General features: G+C 34.0%; 2 protein-coding genes across 6 annotated transcripts; both read right to left on the bottom strand.

The window, feature by feature from the left end:
- LOC109715980 (probable inactive dual specificity protein phosphatase-like At4g18593) lies at positions 9,388-12,659 on the bottom strand. Of its 5 annotated transcripts, none has more exons than XM_020241240.1 (5): positions 12,557-12,606; positions 11,247-11,379; positions 10,871-10,938; positions 10,579-10,786; positions 9,388-9,929 (listed from the first exon to the last, which is right to left on the bottom strand). In XM_020241240.1, the coding sequence occupies exons 4-5, from the start codon at positions 10,781-10,783 to the stop codon at positions 9,775-9,777; spliced, it is 360 nt and encodes a 119-aa protein (XP_020096829.1). In that variant the 5' UTR covers positions 10,784-10,786; positions 10,871-10,938; positions 11,247-11,379; positions 12,557-12,606; the 3' UTR covers positions 9,388-9,774. The 5 variants fall into 5 exon arrangements, with proteins under 5 accessions (XP_020096829.1, XP_020096830.1, XP_020096827.1 ...); XM_020241241.1 differs by lacking the exon at positions 12,557-12,606 and adding an exon at positions 11,751-11,853; XM_020241238.1 differs by lacking the exon at positions 11,247-11,379 and having other exon boundaries at positions 12,557-12,659.
- Positions 13,449-16,839, bottom strand: LOC109716815 (transcription factor bHLH30-like). The gene is made up of 2 exons (XM_020242394.1): positions 16,346-16,839; positions 13,449-14,285 (listed from the first exon to the last, which is right to left on the bottom strand). The coding sequence occupies exons 1-2, from the start codon at positions 16,577-16,579 to the stop codon at positions 13,827-13,829; spliced, it is 693 nt and encodes a 230-aa protein (XP_020097983.1). The 5' UTR covers positions 16,580-16,839; the 3' UTR covers positions 13,449-13,826.

Here is a 17,171-nt window from a genome sequence, read left to right as displayed (position 1 = left end):
GCTCTCTCTCTATCTCTCTATCTCTCTTCTCTCTTTCTATTAAAGTAAAAAGAAATAATACGGTTAAAAAAAAAAAAAAATACTTCGAAATTTTAAGCAAATAAATAAATTATAATATAATAATATAATCTTACTTACCGTTTTAGACCAAATCCGCGGCAACACGTGTCGACCTCCCGGATCCCAAGGGACTTACCCGGTCGACCGTGCGGGTGGAGGGACGTCTCTCTCTCTCTCTCTCTCTCTCTCTCTCTCTCTCTCTCTCTCTCTCACGAGCAAGTTTTTTTCTTAATTTTAGTGGGGCTACTATAGTACTAAGTAAGACTGCATTAAGCCTATTTTTGAAATTGCCGGAAAAAATACGGTAGGTCTCAATTAACGATTTTGTTCGGACATAATTTATGCGATCGTACCGAAAAATTCAACGACATTAGATAGATTTTAGTGCCAGATGGGCCCGCGGAGGGGAAGTCGGCGCCGACTCGTTGTGGCCTGCCGAGTATTAGGTGCGGGGGCCAGCGGAGGCGCGCATGCATAACACTTTCGTTAGTCGCATCGCTTTGTTGGCAAATTAATTGATTCCATCTCAAGGGAACGCCCACATGAGTCTCGGAGAAACTGTAGCGGCAGGTCAGGTTAGACCGATTCACGTTCAAAATATCGGGAAGCTAGTTTGGATCGATATCATGTTTGAAATAACGAAGGGTTGGACTGAGTCGAATCGCAATCGAAACTCATGATAGGCACAGTGTCAATACATTTTAAGTGAATTGGTCGTATCTTTCTAACAGTGAATGGATATCATAAGTGGTATCAGAGTTACGCACAGTATATTTTAAGTGAATTGGTCACATCTTTTTAAGAACGACTGGATATCATAAATGGTATCAGAGTTAGAAGTCACGGCATAATTCTGTAATCATAACAAATTGCAGTTTATGATTACGGATGGTTGTGATTGCTTGAGTAAATATCACGCGCGATCGAACCCACGCTCTTTCTCTTATGTAAAAAATGTCTTACCTTAATGGAACTAGCTAGTGATGTATGCACATATAAGTATACATTAGTTAACTAGGATCTTGGAGTACTGATTCATGGAGAACTTATGAGAAGATGTACAGTGCTCGACACATTTAATTACTTCTCATAAAAGAGTTGATCTCCTTATCCAGGTAATAAGTGCTTATTAAATCCATAGCAAATTAATTATCAATATTTATTACCAAATTATGTGATCCTTAATGTACTCATGTACAATAATACTTTATTAGATATAATGTCAGGAGTAATGAATCCTAGTAAAAGAAAGATCCTCAGTACAAGATACAAAAAGATACAATCAACTAGTCATATCTCTGAACCACAACATAGTTATTTCTCTTATAATAAAATGGCTCTCCAAATATCTTCAGTAAATTTTTGTCCCTTTTCTACCTCTTTAAACATTTATGAGCAGGTAAATTTACATTAATTGATATCCTATTAAATCTCAGAGCATTGTAAATAGAATATTCTTTTTCGAGATATCTGAGCATTGATACAGCTTAATATTTGAAAGGTAATTAATGCCGGATATACTAATCCTCAGTGCAGTTGATGAGTCAAATTTTAAATGTGTTGTGTAGAAGATCAATAAAAAATAAAAACCTATTTGGTCTGCGGGGCCGGCTTGCAGGCTTGCATGCGCAGCATACTCGATTAGTTCAGAATTCGAATTGGAAAAATAGAAAGTTTAGTGTATTTTGAGTTAGCTACAGCATTACTATTGGAGAACAAAAAGAAAAAAAAAAAAATCCTTAGAGGAGGATCGATCATCATTGTAGTGGAGCTGCATATCACATGGATGAACCCCTATTTCGATCATGACCTTATTCTTGTGATCTAATTAACCTTAATTTATTTACCAGATTCCAATAGCACTAAGCTAGCACTTTAATTCTGTGGCTGTGGTTGGCAATGAGCTTTAATACAATTATTAATGTCCCAATTTGTTAACAAACCCATGGACCATCCTAACACTAATCACTGTATGGCTCACAAATGGATTACAAAGAAATAATACTGTGTACTATTGTCCAAGAGCAAAATGATGACAAAGAGTACTATTAGTTAGCTCCTTTATGTGAAAGAATAAACCCTAAAAAGCACATGTTAAAGCAGGATATGAGACTTTATATGATAGCACTTGCTTTACCAAATTGGTCAATACATGATTAATTCAGTGTGACCAAGTTGAGGGAGAAAATCTTAAACAAGTGGATTTTCATAATCTTGTGATGGTTTTAGCAATTAAATTAATGCAATCCACTGGCACTCTTAGATTAAATTAACTAAACAAACATTGCAAATATTTTTAGGAAAATGCTACATATTTTACTGTATGTAAAATAGTTAAATGGTCATTTATGTAATAACAAATAACGTCTCGTGTTGTTTTAATTGAAACAAGCTAAAGTTTAATGGCCCAAATAAAATTTCACTAAAATTTTAATTCCAAAAACCAAATATTTAAAGAACAATTACAAGAACCAGCTTATAATATGAGTCCGGCTTTTATACTATCGATAGTATCAAGTGCTTGGTGCTATTGAGTTTTCATCCGTTAGATTATATTATTCGATCAACCATCCGCTCAATTTTAGAAAATTATTATTATGCTAACCGCACATTTTTTCATCTAATGATTGAAAATTTAATAGCATCAAATGCTTAGTATTATTAATAGTTTAGTAATCTAATTCTCATTAATATTGGGATACTACAGGGATTATCCGAGTACATTACTCAATAATTTTTAGTATATTATAATGCTCTGTACGTCACCTCAGCTTTATTCTCTAGAGTATTTCCCTCTTATGGAAGTGTGTTGCCGTCATGCGACGTCATACTTCGCTGAAAAACTTTTATTTTTTCCTGCAGTTCTGACAGCAGCGCAAGATGGGATTCAGATCTTGTGGGAGAGCCTGCAGCAATGCTGAAAACTGAGCATTGCTAGTTCTGAAACTAGTTGTAATCTTACAATCCTTTAATCCAAGAATTCATACATCTTTACTAGTTTTACCGGTTTTTTATTAAACGTACAGAACTTATCTAAATTATAAATTATTTTGAATCGGCTATTCAATCGTTTAAAATTTTGATTTACTATCCAACGTTTCAATTTATTTGATTTGAGTCAATCAGCTGTACTTTGACTTAAAAATTTAAATGCGTCGTTTATTTTTACAGGTTCGTTTAGTATACTTTATGCAATTTTCGTAACTATAAATTTATCAAAACAAAAAATTAGTATAAATTTTGAAGTTAAAATACTGTTGACTTACTCAAATCGAACAAATTGAATTGTTGGATGGTAAAATCAAAATTTTGCAAAATCGAATAGTAGATTCAAAATGGTCCATGTTTAAGTAAGCTCTAATAAGTTTTTACCTTTAGAACAGGATTACAGTCCAAGGGTTAAGGATTGTAATGCTACAAACCCTTTTTGTTGCAATTAAACTTACCATTTCTCCTGAAAAATTTGCCCTTTTATATGTATCATCATCATGTTGAAATATAATAAAAAACATCATTCTCTATAGTCTAAACTTTTGGAGTATCGTTAGTTGAAGAAAATTAGTTGTTTCCAAGGCATGAGAGTTGAATCTAGCATAAACATCATTCTTTAACGGCATAAATTTTTAGAAAAAAAGATTATTAATTTTACATTACTTTAACAATCTAACATTTAAATCAACCCTTCACTAATTTTATTTTTATTAGTAATGATCATGAAATAAATAATTAATTAAGGTTTAAAATGATGAGTAGATAGAGCTAGCGAAATTAATCATACTACTGTTAACTCTTATTTTAAAATTTTTTAGTTTACAAAATAATCATTTAACATATATGTTTGTATGTTTTTAATTTGTAGGTTGTCCTTCATTTGTATGCTATATATAATACAATTAAGCAAACCCTAAACTATTCAAAACTCCAAGCATAAGAACTTTTCTCAAAGGCAATGAACAATTGAGAGGAAGAAAGAAACTTTGTATTATACGATTTATTGTATAGTTTGCTAACATTTTGAAGCAGAAAACAAGAACACCTATTTTTAATGGTGTAAACTAAATAGACTTAAAAGTTGCCATTTAAAGCTATTAAAATGAGGTAAAAATGTATAGGACTTATCTGAACTATTGATCATTCTTAGTTGATTATCCAACCCTTCGGAATTTTAATTTTACTATCCAAATGTTTAATTTATTTGATTCGAGTGAGTCAACGGCATTCTGACTTCAAACCTTAAACTAATAATTTATTTTAAAGAATTTATAGTTGCAATAATTGCGTAAAGCATATTAATTAACTAAACATGTAAAGACAAATGACGCATTCAATTTTTTAAGTCAAATTAAGTGTCGTTGACCGATTCAAACCGAATAAATTGTACATTTCGGTTCCCAAAAGATCAATATAATAAAAATACCTGCACTGCTGATTGAAAATGTCTTAATAAACGATGCAAAAATTGAACTCTGTGTTTATTGGAACGAAAAGAGTTCGGGCCAACTTTGATAATATGTCATCCAAAAGATCAATCTCTTAGCAATCGACTCAAAATTAATCTTCTCCTGTTCATTGCAGATTCTAATGTGCAGCAAAAATGCTCAAGGTGATTTTACACGTTCATAAATTAATTGAGAATATTCGTACACAAACATCTTTCTATATATATATAAACATTGGCCAATAAATATATATATGAACCTAATAAGATTAAAAGGAGAATTTAAAAAAGAAAATAAACAAACACACAAGTTATGTAGAGCACGACTGTGCCACACTGGAACCACATGCATGTTGGGGTTTCAAAAAGCCAATGAGAGAAAGGAAAATCTACTTGTCCAAACTTAATAGTAGTGCTGCGTCTAAGCTCCATAGTTTTGTTTTTCCAACAATTCCTCATTTTGAGCTCTCGATGAATAATTGGTGTCGGTTTCTGCTGAGCTGGAATAACATTATTCTCAGAGTGAGAATAACTTCAAAATTTTTTACTGGATAATTGACCACATCTAGCGTCGTTAGCTAAAAATTTAGTGATTAGTATTCGAGATTTCAAGGTAGAAGTGCAGTTGCTTCACATTTTAATTAACTGAGTTTAAAAATAAATAAATTTAACAAATAATTGGCTAGCATTTTTTTTTAAAAAAAATGAAAAAAAAAACTTTGTAGGATAAGATGGAAGCCTCAAAGTGGGGCTTCTCAATTGCACGTACATATAACTTTTGCAGGTGACAAAAGTTTTAGATAAAGATTCCATTAAATGTGGGACTATGTTTTGTAAGTTTGTGCACTTAGAAAAATACTTTGGTGAGAAGCTCCATACGAAGCCTCGTTGAGAAGAGATTATAATCCTCCTCTTTAAAAATTATTATTTTTTTCCAAATTTTAGTATTGAAAATCATTCACTGAATCTTTAATAAAATTCGACTTCAGTTTGGAACTTTCGACTCATCGACAGTTTCGCGGTGTGACAATTTGAAAATAAGTTTGCGGAGAAAAAATACATGTTTGTGGTGGGTAGTGAAGGGTTGGGGCCGATAGGCCCGAGCTCGTATATCGGATCGGATCCGAAATCCGTTAGGAGTTTTTTTTTAAAATTTTTGCGGTAGCGGCAACAGATCGTGGTTGGTTGTATTTTAAACATTGCATTCTCTTTTCGATAGTGAAGTTCTCTTCTCTTTCGCCCGTAATTTTTTTCTGTAAAAATTTTTTTACGTAAATCTATATGTTATTTTTTTATTTCTGCTTATGATTTATCTATTTTGTGTTCGTTATTTTTATTTTCGCTTGTGCGTTTATCTATCGTAACAGTTTATCCTGCAGTTTGGGTTGCTTGAATTTCGACTGGACAGGTTGTTCCACTTCTTTGGCGAAGCCAATTTTCTTTGCTATTAATTAACTTCGGTGGAGAACTATTTATGAACAGGGTAAGTGCAAAGTGTTTCATCTTTGATTAGACATCTCAAAAAAAAAAAAAAACAAAAAAAGGAAAGAATAGTCATTCAATGAGATGTCTTATCCATGTCCCTTAAGTAGTACTAAGGTGCAATGATTCTATTATCTTGTTTAATTTTAGAATGTAATGAAGTATTAATTATTAATAAGTAAAGTGCACTAGTCGCAAAACTATTAAACAAAGATTCAATTTGGTCTATAGACTTTGATTTGCATATTGTACGGTTTCTGAATTTGAAAGCATTTGGATCTTAATCTCGCAATTTGTTAATTTTTATTGGTCAAAAAAATTATAGTATACCAGTGCTAAGTCAAACTACGGTTCTTAAGCCGTGCGTTTATATGCCCATATTAAAGTCGCCTTGATTTGTGAAATAAAATCCTTCAAAATTCTCTGTAGTTCTTTAATTATTATGATATGACGATCATCATTTATCTCATATTGTATAATAATCCAATTTTATATTAAAAACTTTCTCCTTCTCACAATTATTGGTTGTGTAATATATATATATATATATATATATATATATATATATATATATATGTATATATATATATATATTATATATTATATATATAGAACACGTATATTCAAATTTTGTCTGTCGAGAGACTAGTTTTTTGGCCGGAAAAATTAGCGCCCATTTTTTTTCTTTTTCGTACGAAAAATTTTAAATATAAGAATAAAAATAGAAATAGAAACAGCAATGAATACGTAAATTCCATATAACAGATTACTTATGTAAAATTCTAAATATAAATTTTTCTATTTAATTTCAAAGTAAGTTTTCTATAACAGATTGACGGGGTGTGAAAATCCTATAAAGATATTTCTTATTTTTATTTAAAATATCTTTTTTAGATATTATCTATTTAATTTCAAAATATATTTTCTTTTTTAGATAACGGATTTTATTTTCTATTTAATTTTTAAAAATTATTTCCAACAGATTTTATTTTTCTATTTAATTTCAAAGTAATTTTTGCATTATAGATTATTATTAATTATTTATCATTAAAAGTATATCTTTTTAATAACCGTGATTTATTATTTTAATTTTTTAGATACATATTTGGCAATCATATAAAATATGGCCTAAATATAAAAAATAATTTAAAAAAATTATAACTTTTTCTAATATTATTTACGGCATTTGCACGTATATTTTACTATATATATATATATATATATATATATATATATATTATATATATTATATATATATATATATATATATATATGTTGGTGGGCCATTTGTATTATAATAAACTCAACGTACCCAAAAAAAAGAAAAAAGAAAAAAAAGGTATTTGAGACAAACATGGAATACCCAGAACCCAAAAAAGCTTTTGGTTCAACTTTTTCTCCAGAACAGAGCATGCATGGGTGAGGCTCAGATCTGGGGAGTGTTGTTTGAAAGGTGCATAAATGGAGGGAAGGTGGGCACGTGCGGTGGGGAGACCTGACACGTGCTCCACATGGGATGGTGTAGTTTGTGTTCATGTGGTTGGCCTTATTCTATGAACTGGAATGTGTAGGCCTTTTTTGCCCTCTATTGTAGCTTCTCTTGACATGACCACTACCACATCCCTGTTTTCATTTCACACAAACAATGCACAAATACAAACTCTCTCTCTCTCTCTCTCTCTCTCTCTCTCTCTCTCTCTCTCTCTCTAGAAACTATTTGTATATTTCTATCTCATAATTGATTTTTCACACTAATAATATGAACATATAATAATTAATAATATCATTATTCATCGACCATGTCTAGTGCAGTTCACTAAAAATTTAATGATTAATATTTGAGATCTTATCGTATTAGAATACTGGTGAAGCAGTGGAAGGAGCGGGCTGATTTTTGTAGAGTTGGGTGAGGTCGTTTTTTTGGTAAACTTTATGCTCTTTTCAGCTTTTTTAAGTTCTTCCTTTTTTTTTTCTAGTTTTTCTTTCTTTTGTTCCATCGCCTTCTGAAGCTCTAACGGTCTCACCTTATGTAATTAAATTTATTTACATAATGAATGAATCAGATAGCGTGCTACCTTTTTTTCAAAAATAAATATATTTGAGATCTCTGTCGGATCGTTGGTGCTAACCATTAATTCCAAAATCTCGAACTGTTAGAAATACGCAACCAATTCACTTAAAGCGTATAGATACAGCGCTCAAGGATCTTGATTGTGACTTGGCCCAACCAGCCTCACGCCACTTTGAATATGACTCAACCCACTCAGTCTCACGTCCTTTTGAACATGACTTGGCCCAACATAACCTTCTGCCACATGGTAGAATGCTGACCCATTTAAGTCAACAATCTCAACTTTAAACTCTTATTTCTGGGAAAAGAAATACTATTTTACAAATTTATTAGGGAAGCGACTCTTTTATTAATCTGAGTGGTTATTTTATTGATTTATTTTTTTCATGCTAACATAATTGTGAAAAGAAGGTAATTACTAAATTAGCTAAAAGTCACATCAGTAACTCCACATTAAATGTTACCCAATAATGAGGCTTATTAATTATTGCTGCTTTGGTAACTGTTACAGCATCCCCCCTGCGAATAAATCTTTCACATCAAACTGTTTATTTATAGCCAATCAAATTGCCACTTTTCCATCCTGGCCTTGTATTATATTATTATTATTAACCTTGGACTTGTTTGTATCATTGACTCAGTTCAACATGGTAATTTCCGAGTACGTTGATTCCAATTGTCGTACCAAAATGAGAATAGTTAATACAGTCAAAAACAAAATGTGGTGACCCAAATATACAAGCTTTTTCATCGTTATCATATATTATTTACAACTACTCCTATCTATCGTTGCTGCTGCTGCAACAATTATTATTATTATATCTTTTTCGAATGTTATCGTATACGGCCGCAATAATTTATTTAACCTTAGTAGTTTAATTTTATGTTATTTGATGTTAAAACACAAAAACCTGTATTTCAAGTTATTTAGCAACACTTGGCATTCCATTGCAACATTTTTAGTGACATATATACCTATTAATTTTTGCTACATACTTTTCAAATAGAATGTGAACACCAAATGTTAAATTAGTAGGCTTTTCCCACCAATAGTACTCCGTGATCCAAATAACACACGAAAAATTACAAGAACCTTTTCACCAAATCAACCTAGGCCATATACGAATTTCCTTTTTTTCTCTTTTTTTTTTTTTAACCCCTCTCACAAATCACATTATTATATTTGCAGGGCTAGTATAGCTTCACAAGGAATCAAGGAACAGCATTTTCCGTCAAAAAGAAGCTCGGTAGCTATTCGGCAACGTACTTCCCAATCTAGCAACAGATGAAAAGTCCAATCACTTAAACAGATGTGTATGATATGTCAATTATTAGATAATAAATACAAAAAGTTAAATCAAGAGACTATAATATGCATGCTTCAAACAAGAGTTTTGTCTCGGTGCATTCCCTTAGCTTTTGACCTATGCTAAGCAAAAACCCACCAAAAAAAGAAAAAGAAAAAAGTCCTATCCCTTCTTGGTTTGTACACATTTTCTAGTTTCTGAGTTTTGTTTCAGCTAACAGATGCTTCTTGAATAGAAAAGCTGTCGTAAAGCTAGACTCATAAGATTTATCATAGTCTCAGTGATGCAACCTTTGCTCTCATTTTGCATTACTATGTCTACTAATAAACCATAACCGCCATAAACATTGACATGCCGAATGTTCTAATTTGACAAACTAGTGTTTTCACAGGGAAAATGAACAAAGAAAAACCACTTCAAGAAGCGGATTCGTCTATCCGACTTTTATGTATCTGAAAAGCTGGGTTCACCCACGCTCCGCAGCTGCATTGCATGCCGGCCCAGTTGAACGAACCCAAGCGAGCCTTGCAACCCAAGCACCAAAGTTTCTCCTCCACATGCCCTTCTTCCACTGCACAGAATCAAAGTTTGCTTGCCGTGTCGCAATTCAGAGTACAACATGTGAAGGAATGTTTAAATACTCAAAAGTAGACTTCAATTAACAGCAAGAGTAGTTGGAATGAATTCAGCAAGTCGATTGAGCTATCGTCGAGTTTTTTAATGTAAATAGGCAGCTTAGTTCATTACCATCATACACATTCTACCGTGCAGAGAACTAGATATTAGTGATATTATATTCATGAGTACAAGATTACTATTCGCTTTTCTAACATTTGGCAGGGCATGATGTAGAACAATTTACTTTATCCCATTATGTTTACTTACATGGCCAATTTTATTATGGCATACTCCCACAAGTACAAAAAGTCAGGATACAAGGTGCCTTCAATAACAGTGTGGAAAATCTTATAAATAGTTAATCAACGAATTAATCAGATTCAGTCCGAGTCCTATGCTACTTAATGAGTTTAACAGAAACTGAGTGATTCTTAACAATGTCTTGCATGGCCCAAGTCTGTATGAAAATTGGCCCAAAATCCAATTGAATAAAAGTTGAAGTCAGTCGGCTTAGTTTCGAGACAAATCGACAACATTCTTAAGCACTGCTTAAGAATCCTATTTTACAAGTGAAAGATGAAAACTATGGGAATTCTGCTTACCGGCTTGCATCCACTTCATGGGCTCCACAAATATTGACGAGCATTCAGGTTTCTTATCTGTTCCCTTTGAGTTATCTCTTTTGTTCCATTTGAAGCACTTCTCACCCTCACCCTGTTCATGAGAAACTACGTTCCCTTGAGAGGCAACAATTCTTCGACATCTTTTGCAGCGGTAAATAACTTGTGGTTTCTGATCAGTTTCCATATCCTATTTGCCAATTGACATGTTAGAGATCTTGACGTATACTGACAACCGTATGTATTATGTGAAGATGAAAATTTCTCGACTTACCACAGAATCTGCTGTATGCTCGAGTCAATTTATCAATTAGAATGAACCAGCTGTCACTTCAGTTGTTCCTGCATTAAAAAGATGGAACAAATACAAGGTATTTTACACACACAAAATGTTGGTAAACTTTTGCTTATTGTAAAGGCCAAAAAAAAAAACATCTACCTTGGTATTACTTGATTACACATGAAACACAAAACAAACAGGGAAAACAAAATGATAGGAAAGAACAACTCCAGAAGATGAACAACATATTTTCAGAAAGTATCAATTCATATCAAAGAATACTTACTATAAGATTAATATTCTCTACGTCTTCGCAGGGAAAATTAATATATCACAGATGTTCTAACAGCAAATAATGTATGCATCTCACCTTTCAGCCTACTGCTTTCATTTATGAACATTCTTGCGCTCTCATCGATATCAAATCTGCCTTTTGTGAAAAATCTTCCTTGTTATTGACCCTTGCCTGTGGTCCAATTACTTTCTAAACAACAAGGGTTCACCTATTTTACAATCAGTTCCGCAGAATATGAGTTAAGCGAAGACATTTAGAGTCCAATTAGTTAGTTTCCATTAGGATTTCGAGCTGAGCTTTTGTACAACTTTTAAAATCAAGAGTAAGAGTATGTTAAATAGTTCTTTTACAAATTAAAGACAACCTAGTACCCGTCAACCGACAAGCAAATAATAAACATTCTAAATTTCTAATAGTGAATTTGGTTCAGAGGTAACACCAACTAAGGAATAAGAGTGAATTAGCATGCATTCATCAGTAGATAGTTACAACAGTTACAAAGTATATAATATCTAATACAACCCCTTATAATTTAATACAATTAAATATAAGATGAACATTTATCGCTAGAAACACCACCTCAAGGAAGTCTCTCTCCTATCATCCTATCTTCATAGGATTCATCAATCAACATTCTTGATAAACATCATAGCCCCCTCCGTCCATAAGTATCCATTGAGTCCTTAAGCAAGACCCAACCACTTCTATATATCAAATAAATACTGGCAAAAACTCTTTGTCTTTAATCGTCAAAGCATTCGATGAACAGCATGATTAATGTATCAGTAATCAAAATAGATTTAAAGTATTTGCGCAGTTTCCATTTGTGCTCAATAAATTCTACGCATATATGTCACCTCTATCTCACATGCGTGTATGTGTGTTTTTTAGCGCACGAACATAATGCCCATCCTAATTGCAAAACATAGGAGTTAAAAATTGCTAATTTTGGTTACATAATCCATTGCAATATTCCCCCAGAAGTGCCTTCAATTATCACACTCCGCAACTCAAGATCTAAAATTTGCACTTATTATAACGTCCATTCTCTATCTAATTATTTTTTTCAACAGTTTAAGAATGGTCATGTACCGGTGTTATTCACAAATCACAAGCCTATACCTCTACAAAGTTAGAATCTTAAGACCAATCTTTTCTAGGGTGTTTATAGTTCACCAACTAATTCATCACTACGTAAACCTAAAATTTACCCTAAAGATCCTCAACTCCATTCATATCCCATCCAAAAACCCTAGCTTAGAATTAAACACAGAACATTCCCATGGCGTGTAGTGTGAAAATTTTTTATCCGTAATCAACATAGAGCGATCAATAATGAAGATGAAAAATACGAGAAATCCGAAAAAAAAAAAAAAAGGATTTACCTCACGCTCGAATTCGCAGGCGACGAGAACGAAGGGGACGCGCCGCGGCATCGGATTCGACGACGCATGTTATCGCGAAAGGCGATCCGACCCGAAGCGAACTGCACCGAACCGGAGGTGTCGAGAATCCGCCCAACCCGATCCGAACCGGAACGGGGACAAACTCGATGTAGTCGATGTCTCCATCCTAAGTGGCCAATTAAGCCTATATATTGATGCATATTATTGTACTGTTTTATATCTTATACAGCTTATACATTATATAATGTGATTAGTGATTGTTTTTAATATAATTTGTATATATTATAGCACAAAATATATATTTATTTATATTTATATTTACATATTTTTTTTTAAAAAAAAAAATGGGCCTAGATAAGGCCTGATGGATATCGGACTTTTTAGCATAGGAGTGGGCTAGGTTTCATTTTCTAACCAAAATTTGGGCCACAGTATGGACAGAAGCTTACTGAATTATTATTCTAATAATATTACACTTAATTAGAAAATATTGATTGTTAGACTAAAATTAAGTAGATACAGTTTTCAAGTTTTACTTTTCATAAATAAATAGAAACTAAAATAAAAAAAATCAACCATAAATTTAAATTAAAAATTTATAATAATAAAGAAATAATCAAAAAAAAAAAAGCCAGTCTATTTAGAACCAGAACGGTTAACCGGTTTATTGCCGCAACCACCGGTTTGAACGATTTAAAGACAGTATTTGACTTATTCGGTTAAGGGTTGAACAAGAACAAATCATTTTATTAACTGGATCACGTTCGAAAACCGATAACTATCGGTTTTTAAATATGGTTTTGACCGTGCATCTGACATGCATTAAGCATGTAAGGATGAAACCTCAAATCTGAAGAAGCGAGAGAAAATGGAAGCAAAAAATGCCTTCGTTGTACGAGAAACAAGTACACTTACAAATATCCATTCACATTACATCCATTTTGTTTATTTACATCAATAGAAACCAAATACATGATCCCTAAAAACTGGAATCAACCTTTCTACACAGACAAGCAACACTGTTAATAAGCTAAAGGCTCACTTAATCCGCTGCAGCATCTTTTCCTCCGAATATCGACGACCACCATAGTAATAAAATGATATATCACAGAGCCTTTCCTCATTGTGCATTTGTATACAAAGAACACTGCTGTAACTACAACATTGTATGAACGCAAACAAACCGAAGCCCCATGATAGAAGTGTGGAATGATGTACAATTAGTGCCACTTAAAAAGCTTTTAGAGCCTCATGACGAGGAACATGAAGATTCAAACATTGAGATCCTTCGCCTCTTTGCCCGTGGATAAAAGTCAACTGTTGAATTAACCCTATCAAGAACGGACTTTAGGGCCTGGTGAACGGAGGCCGTGTAGATGTGCCTGTCAATGTCGTTGGCATTATCATCACACCTCATTATTAGTATGTTTTTGACTCGACCGCTCAAAGTAGAAATCTCTGCCCTGATTAGCTTTAGCTGTAAAGTATCTAATGTTTGTCTTAACTCGGCAAAGAGTTCGGGGCGGTCCTCGCAACAAAGTGTTGCCCTGATATAGAAGCTCCCGCTGTTTACTGCATTGGCTTCAGCTTCAACTCGCACTTCGTCTGTGTCGGAGGGGATATTGTAGCCTTTGCTGATTTCTACTGCTTTGCTCTTTAGTTCCTTCACGTGATTGATTACTTGAGCGAGTATCGCAGCTTTGTCCATCTGCAAGTGAAAACATTATCAGTTCAGTTTTTCTTTTTTCTTTCCCTTCTTACTACATGCTATGAAGTTTCATTTAATTAGAAGAAACACAACAAAAAATTTAGTTTCACAGAGTGGAAGCAAAACAAATTTATTTCCCGCAAATTCAAAAATTAAGACGCTAGTATTAGCATATAGGGAAAAAAGAAATATGATAAGAAAGAATTGGTTGCTGAATTAAATAAAAAAGTGGAATCGAAAACAAATGATTAGATATAGGATAGTAATTCTTATAACATGAATCATCACAGTTTCACTGCTCTCAGATGTATGTATAAGAAACAGGTATTTGACCTTAATGTGAAAGCCAGATTATGCAAATTAAGTGGAGAACAGAAGTTAGGGAAAGAAACCACTTAATATAACTTAAAAAGCAATCCCTGTAGATTAAAAAAAAAGAAAAGAATGTGCAGTACTCAGGCAATAGTTTTAGAATAGTCATTTCCCAAGTCACACATGAATTCAGATGTGAAGTTATGCCGCATTGCAGAGAATGCAAGGGTAATACATGAAAACTTAAGCACAATATAAAAGAGCACGAAAGAGAAGAAGGAATTAATCTAAACACTTATTTATATCCTGCCATGAGAGGATTAAAAGAAGCACAAAAACAGTTGGTAATCCAAGTTCATCTTTCTAGGCAAGCATTTTGAAGTTCAAATACCTACTAAGGCAGGAAGCTCGAGGTATAAATAAATAAATCACGTGTAAAGTATTGTTCGGCAGGAGATATGATAAGAAAACCAAAAGAAAAGACTATCTCACAACTAGCAGCAATAATCTAACCGACAAAGTTTTATGAAGGTTGCTCTCATCTAAGTCAGGTATCTTAAAAGGGAAAGTAATAACAACTAGCTATTTCATATGGAATATACTAACATCATGACAGCAAAAGCCACTGACAGCCTTTTATCTAGTGAATTGCATCTGCAAGTAACAACAACAATTTTTACTGCTTTTCAGCTGAGAATAAGAATACAAGATACAGTATACAAACAAGATAACAAATGAAATAAGTAGCAAAGCAGGAGAGAGGTAGTCAATTTTAAGTACAACTATAACCAAGTTTAGGAGCACTAAGGAAACCATTGTTTGTCTCACTGAGGAAGAAGTAGCAACAACTGAGCAGCAAGAGTTATCAATTGACCCAAAAAAAAGTTAGCTCTCCCAAACTGACCATAGAACCGGAATTATCCATAAGTTTTTCAATAAAATCTATCTCACTTATAGATATCAATAAGATCTTAACTATTGCGCAGATGCAAGGACAACTAAGAAAGGAATTGCAGTTACGGCTTAAGGCCAACTTTTAAGAACAATACACAAGAATTGCAATTACAGGGAACGCACAGAGACATTTAGGCTCAGTTTGGATGTCCGAACATATGAGGATCTTTTCGTGTGATTGGAAGTAAGGTGTTTAATTTTTACTCCTCGAAAGATCTTAACATCTATAATTTGATAGAGTAGCATATTTCACCTTTGAGGTGAAAAAAAGGATTTGAAGGCTGAATATGATACTTCATTCTAGACATCTGATCACACAGCTCAGCTATCAAAATACCGCAAGCTTCTCGAGTAAATCAAAGAGATAGGCTAAATAAGGGTAGCCTGTTCGAAGCGAACAATCAATTAGTATTGCTCAAAATTATATATTCACACGCAACCAACGATGACAAGAATCCAAAGATACTAGTCTTTTCAAGGAAAAATGTACCGGGCGCTCAAAACTCGTCCCAACAAGATATGATCAACCGAATCTTAAAAACGGAAGAATTAGCCTACACAGAACAGTTTTCTATCTGTTATTTAGACTATTCTTTCTTCGAACCATCAATCATCAGAGAGGTCATCTGATATTCAAGAGTCTTGTGACACTCACGTACTAATTTTTGTTACCGAAATCAACAATCCACGGAAGTTAGTACGGGATGGTTGATTGAAACAAATTGATTGTTCACTCAAAAGAGTTAAAGTAAATAGAAAGGTGAAGAAGAAGAAGAAGAAGAAGGAGGATCAACCTTGTCGGAGCAAGGCACCATGGTCCGGAGCGTGGCGAGGTGCGAATTGATGCGCTCCCTCCGCCGCCTCTCCGCCTCGCTGTGGTTCTTCAACGCCATCGCCGTCTTCGCCTCCGGCGCTCCCCGCCCAACTCCCCCCTTCTTCCCCACCCTCTCCCCGTCATCCACCACCAGCGACGCCGACGAGCTCTCCGTAACCCTCACCCCCCCTACACCCACAGGAACCGTGCCCATGACAAACCCTAGACTTCGAATTTAAGCTCGAGGAGAAGAAGAAGAAGAAGAAGAAGAGGAAGAAAGAAGAGAAATTAGGGAGCTATGAACCGGGAGGCCGATTCGGAGGGCAAAACCAGAAGCGGAGTTTGGGGCGGCGGAGGTTCCTCCGATGCGCGCCTACTTCGAACGCATCTCTGCTGATCCTTGTACAGCACTCAACTGTTTCCATCACGAGGAAAAAGAGAGGTGGGGTGGAGGGTTTTGAACGGAGGGGGGGGNAGTTTCATCTTGAACCTGATCTCTTTATTGAACGTAATCATCTCCTACTATCTCAATTATCCTAATTTTGCTTTTTGTTTTGTGTGTTGTAGTTTTGGGTATTGTGTTGGAAAGTAAGGGGGAAACTTTGTTAGAGAGATAGAGAGAGAGAGAGAGAGAGAGAGAGAGAGAGAGGGAGAGAGAGAGAGAGAGAGAGGGAGGAGGAATTGAGTCTCAAGTCTCAACTCTCAACAGCTTTTATGGGGAAGTTTGATGAATAAAATATTGTAAAGAAGAACCAAGTCTTATTATACTATCATATGTTTCTTTAGATTGACATCACAATTTTTTT

This window comes from Ananas comosus, linkage group 10, assembly GCF_001540865.1.
Source record: "Ananas comosus cultivar F153 linkage group 10, ASM154086v1, whole genome shotgun sequence".
NCBI classification, from domain to species: domain Eukaryota; kingdom Viridiplantae; phylum Streptophyta; class Magnoliopsida; order Poales; family Bromeliaceae; genus Ananas; species Ananas comosus.
This window is presented reverse-complemented; position numbering and strand designations above follow the sequence as displayed.

Coding starts and splice junctions, on each gene's coding strand:
- LOC109715980 (XM_020241238.1), bottom strand. CDS start 10,783: ATGGAAACTGATCAGAAACCACAAGTTATTTACCGCTGCAAAAGATGT. Junction 9,930..10,578: donor CATGAAGTGGATGCAAGCCG/GTAAGCAGAATT, acceptor GATTCTGTGCAG/TGGAAGAAGGGCATGTGGAG.
- LOC109716815 (XM_020242394.1), bottom strand. CDS start 16,579: ATGGGCACGGTTCCTGTGGGTGTAGGGGGGGTGAGGGTTACGGAGAGC. Junction 14,286..16,345: donor TGGTGCCTTGCTCCGACAAG/GTTGATCCTCCT, acceptor TTTCACTTGCAG/ATGGACAAAGCTGCGATACT.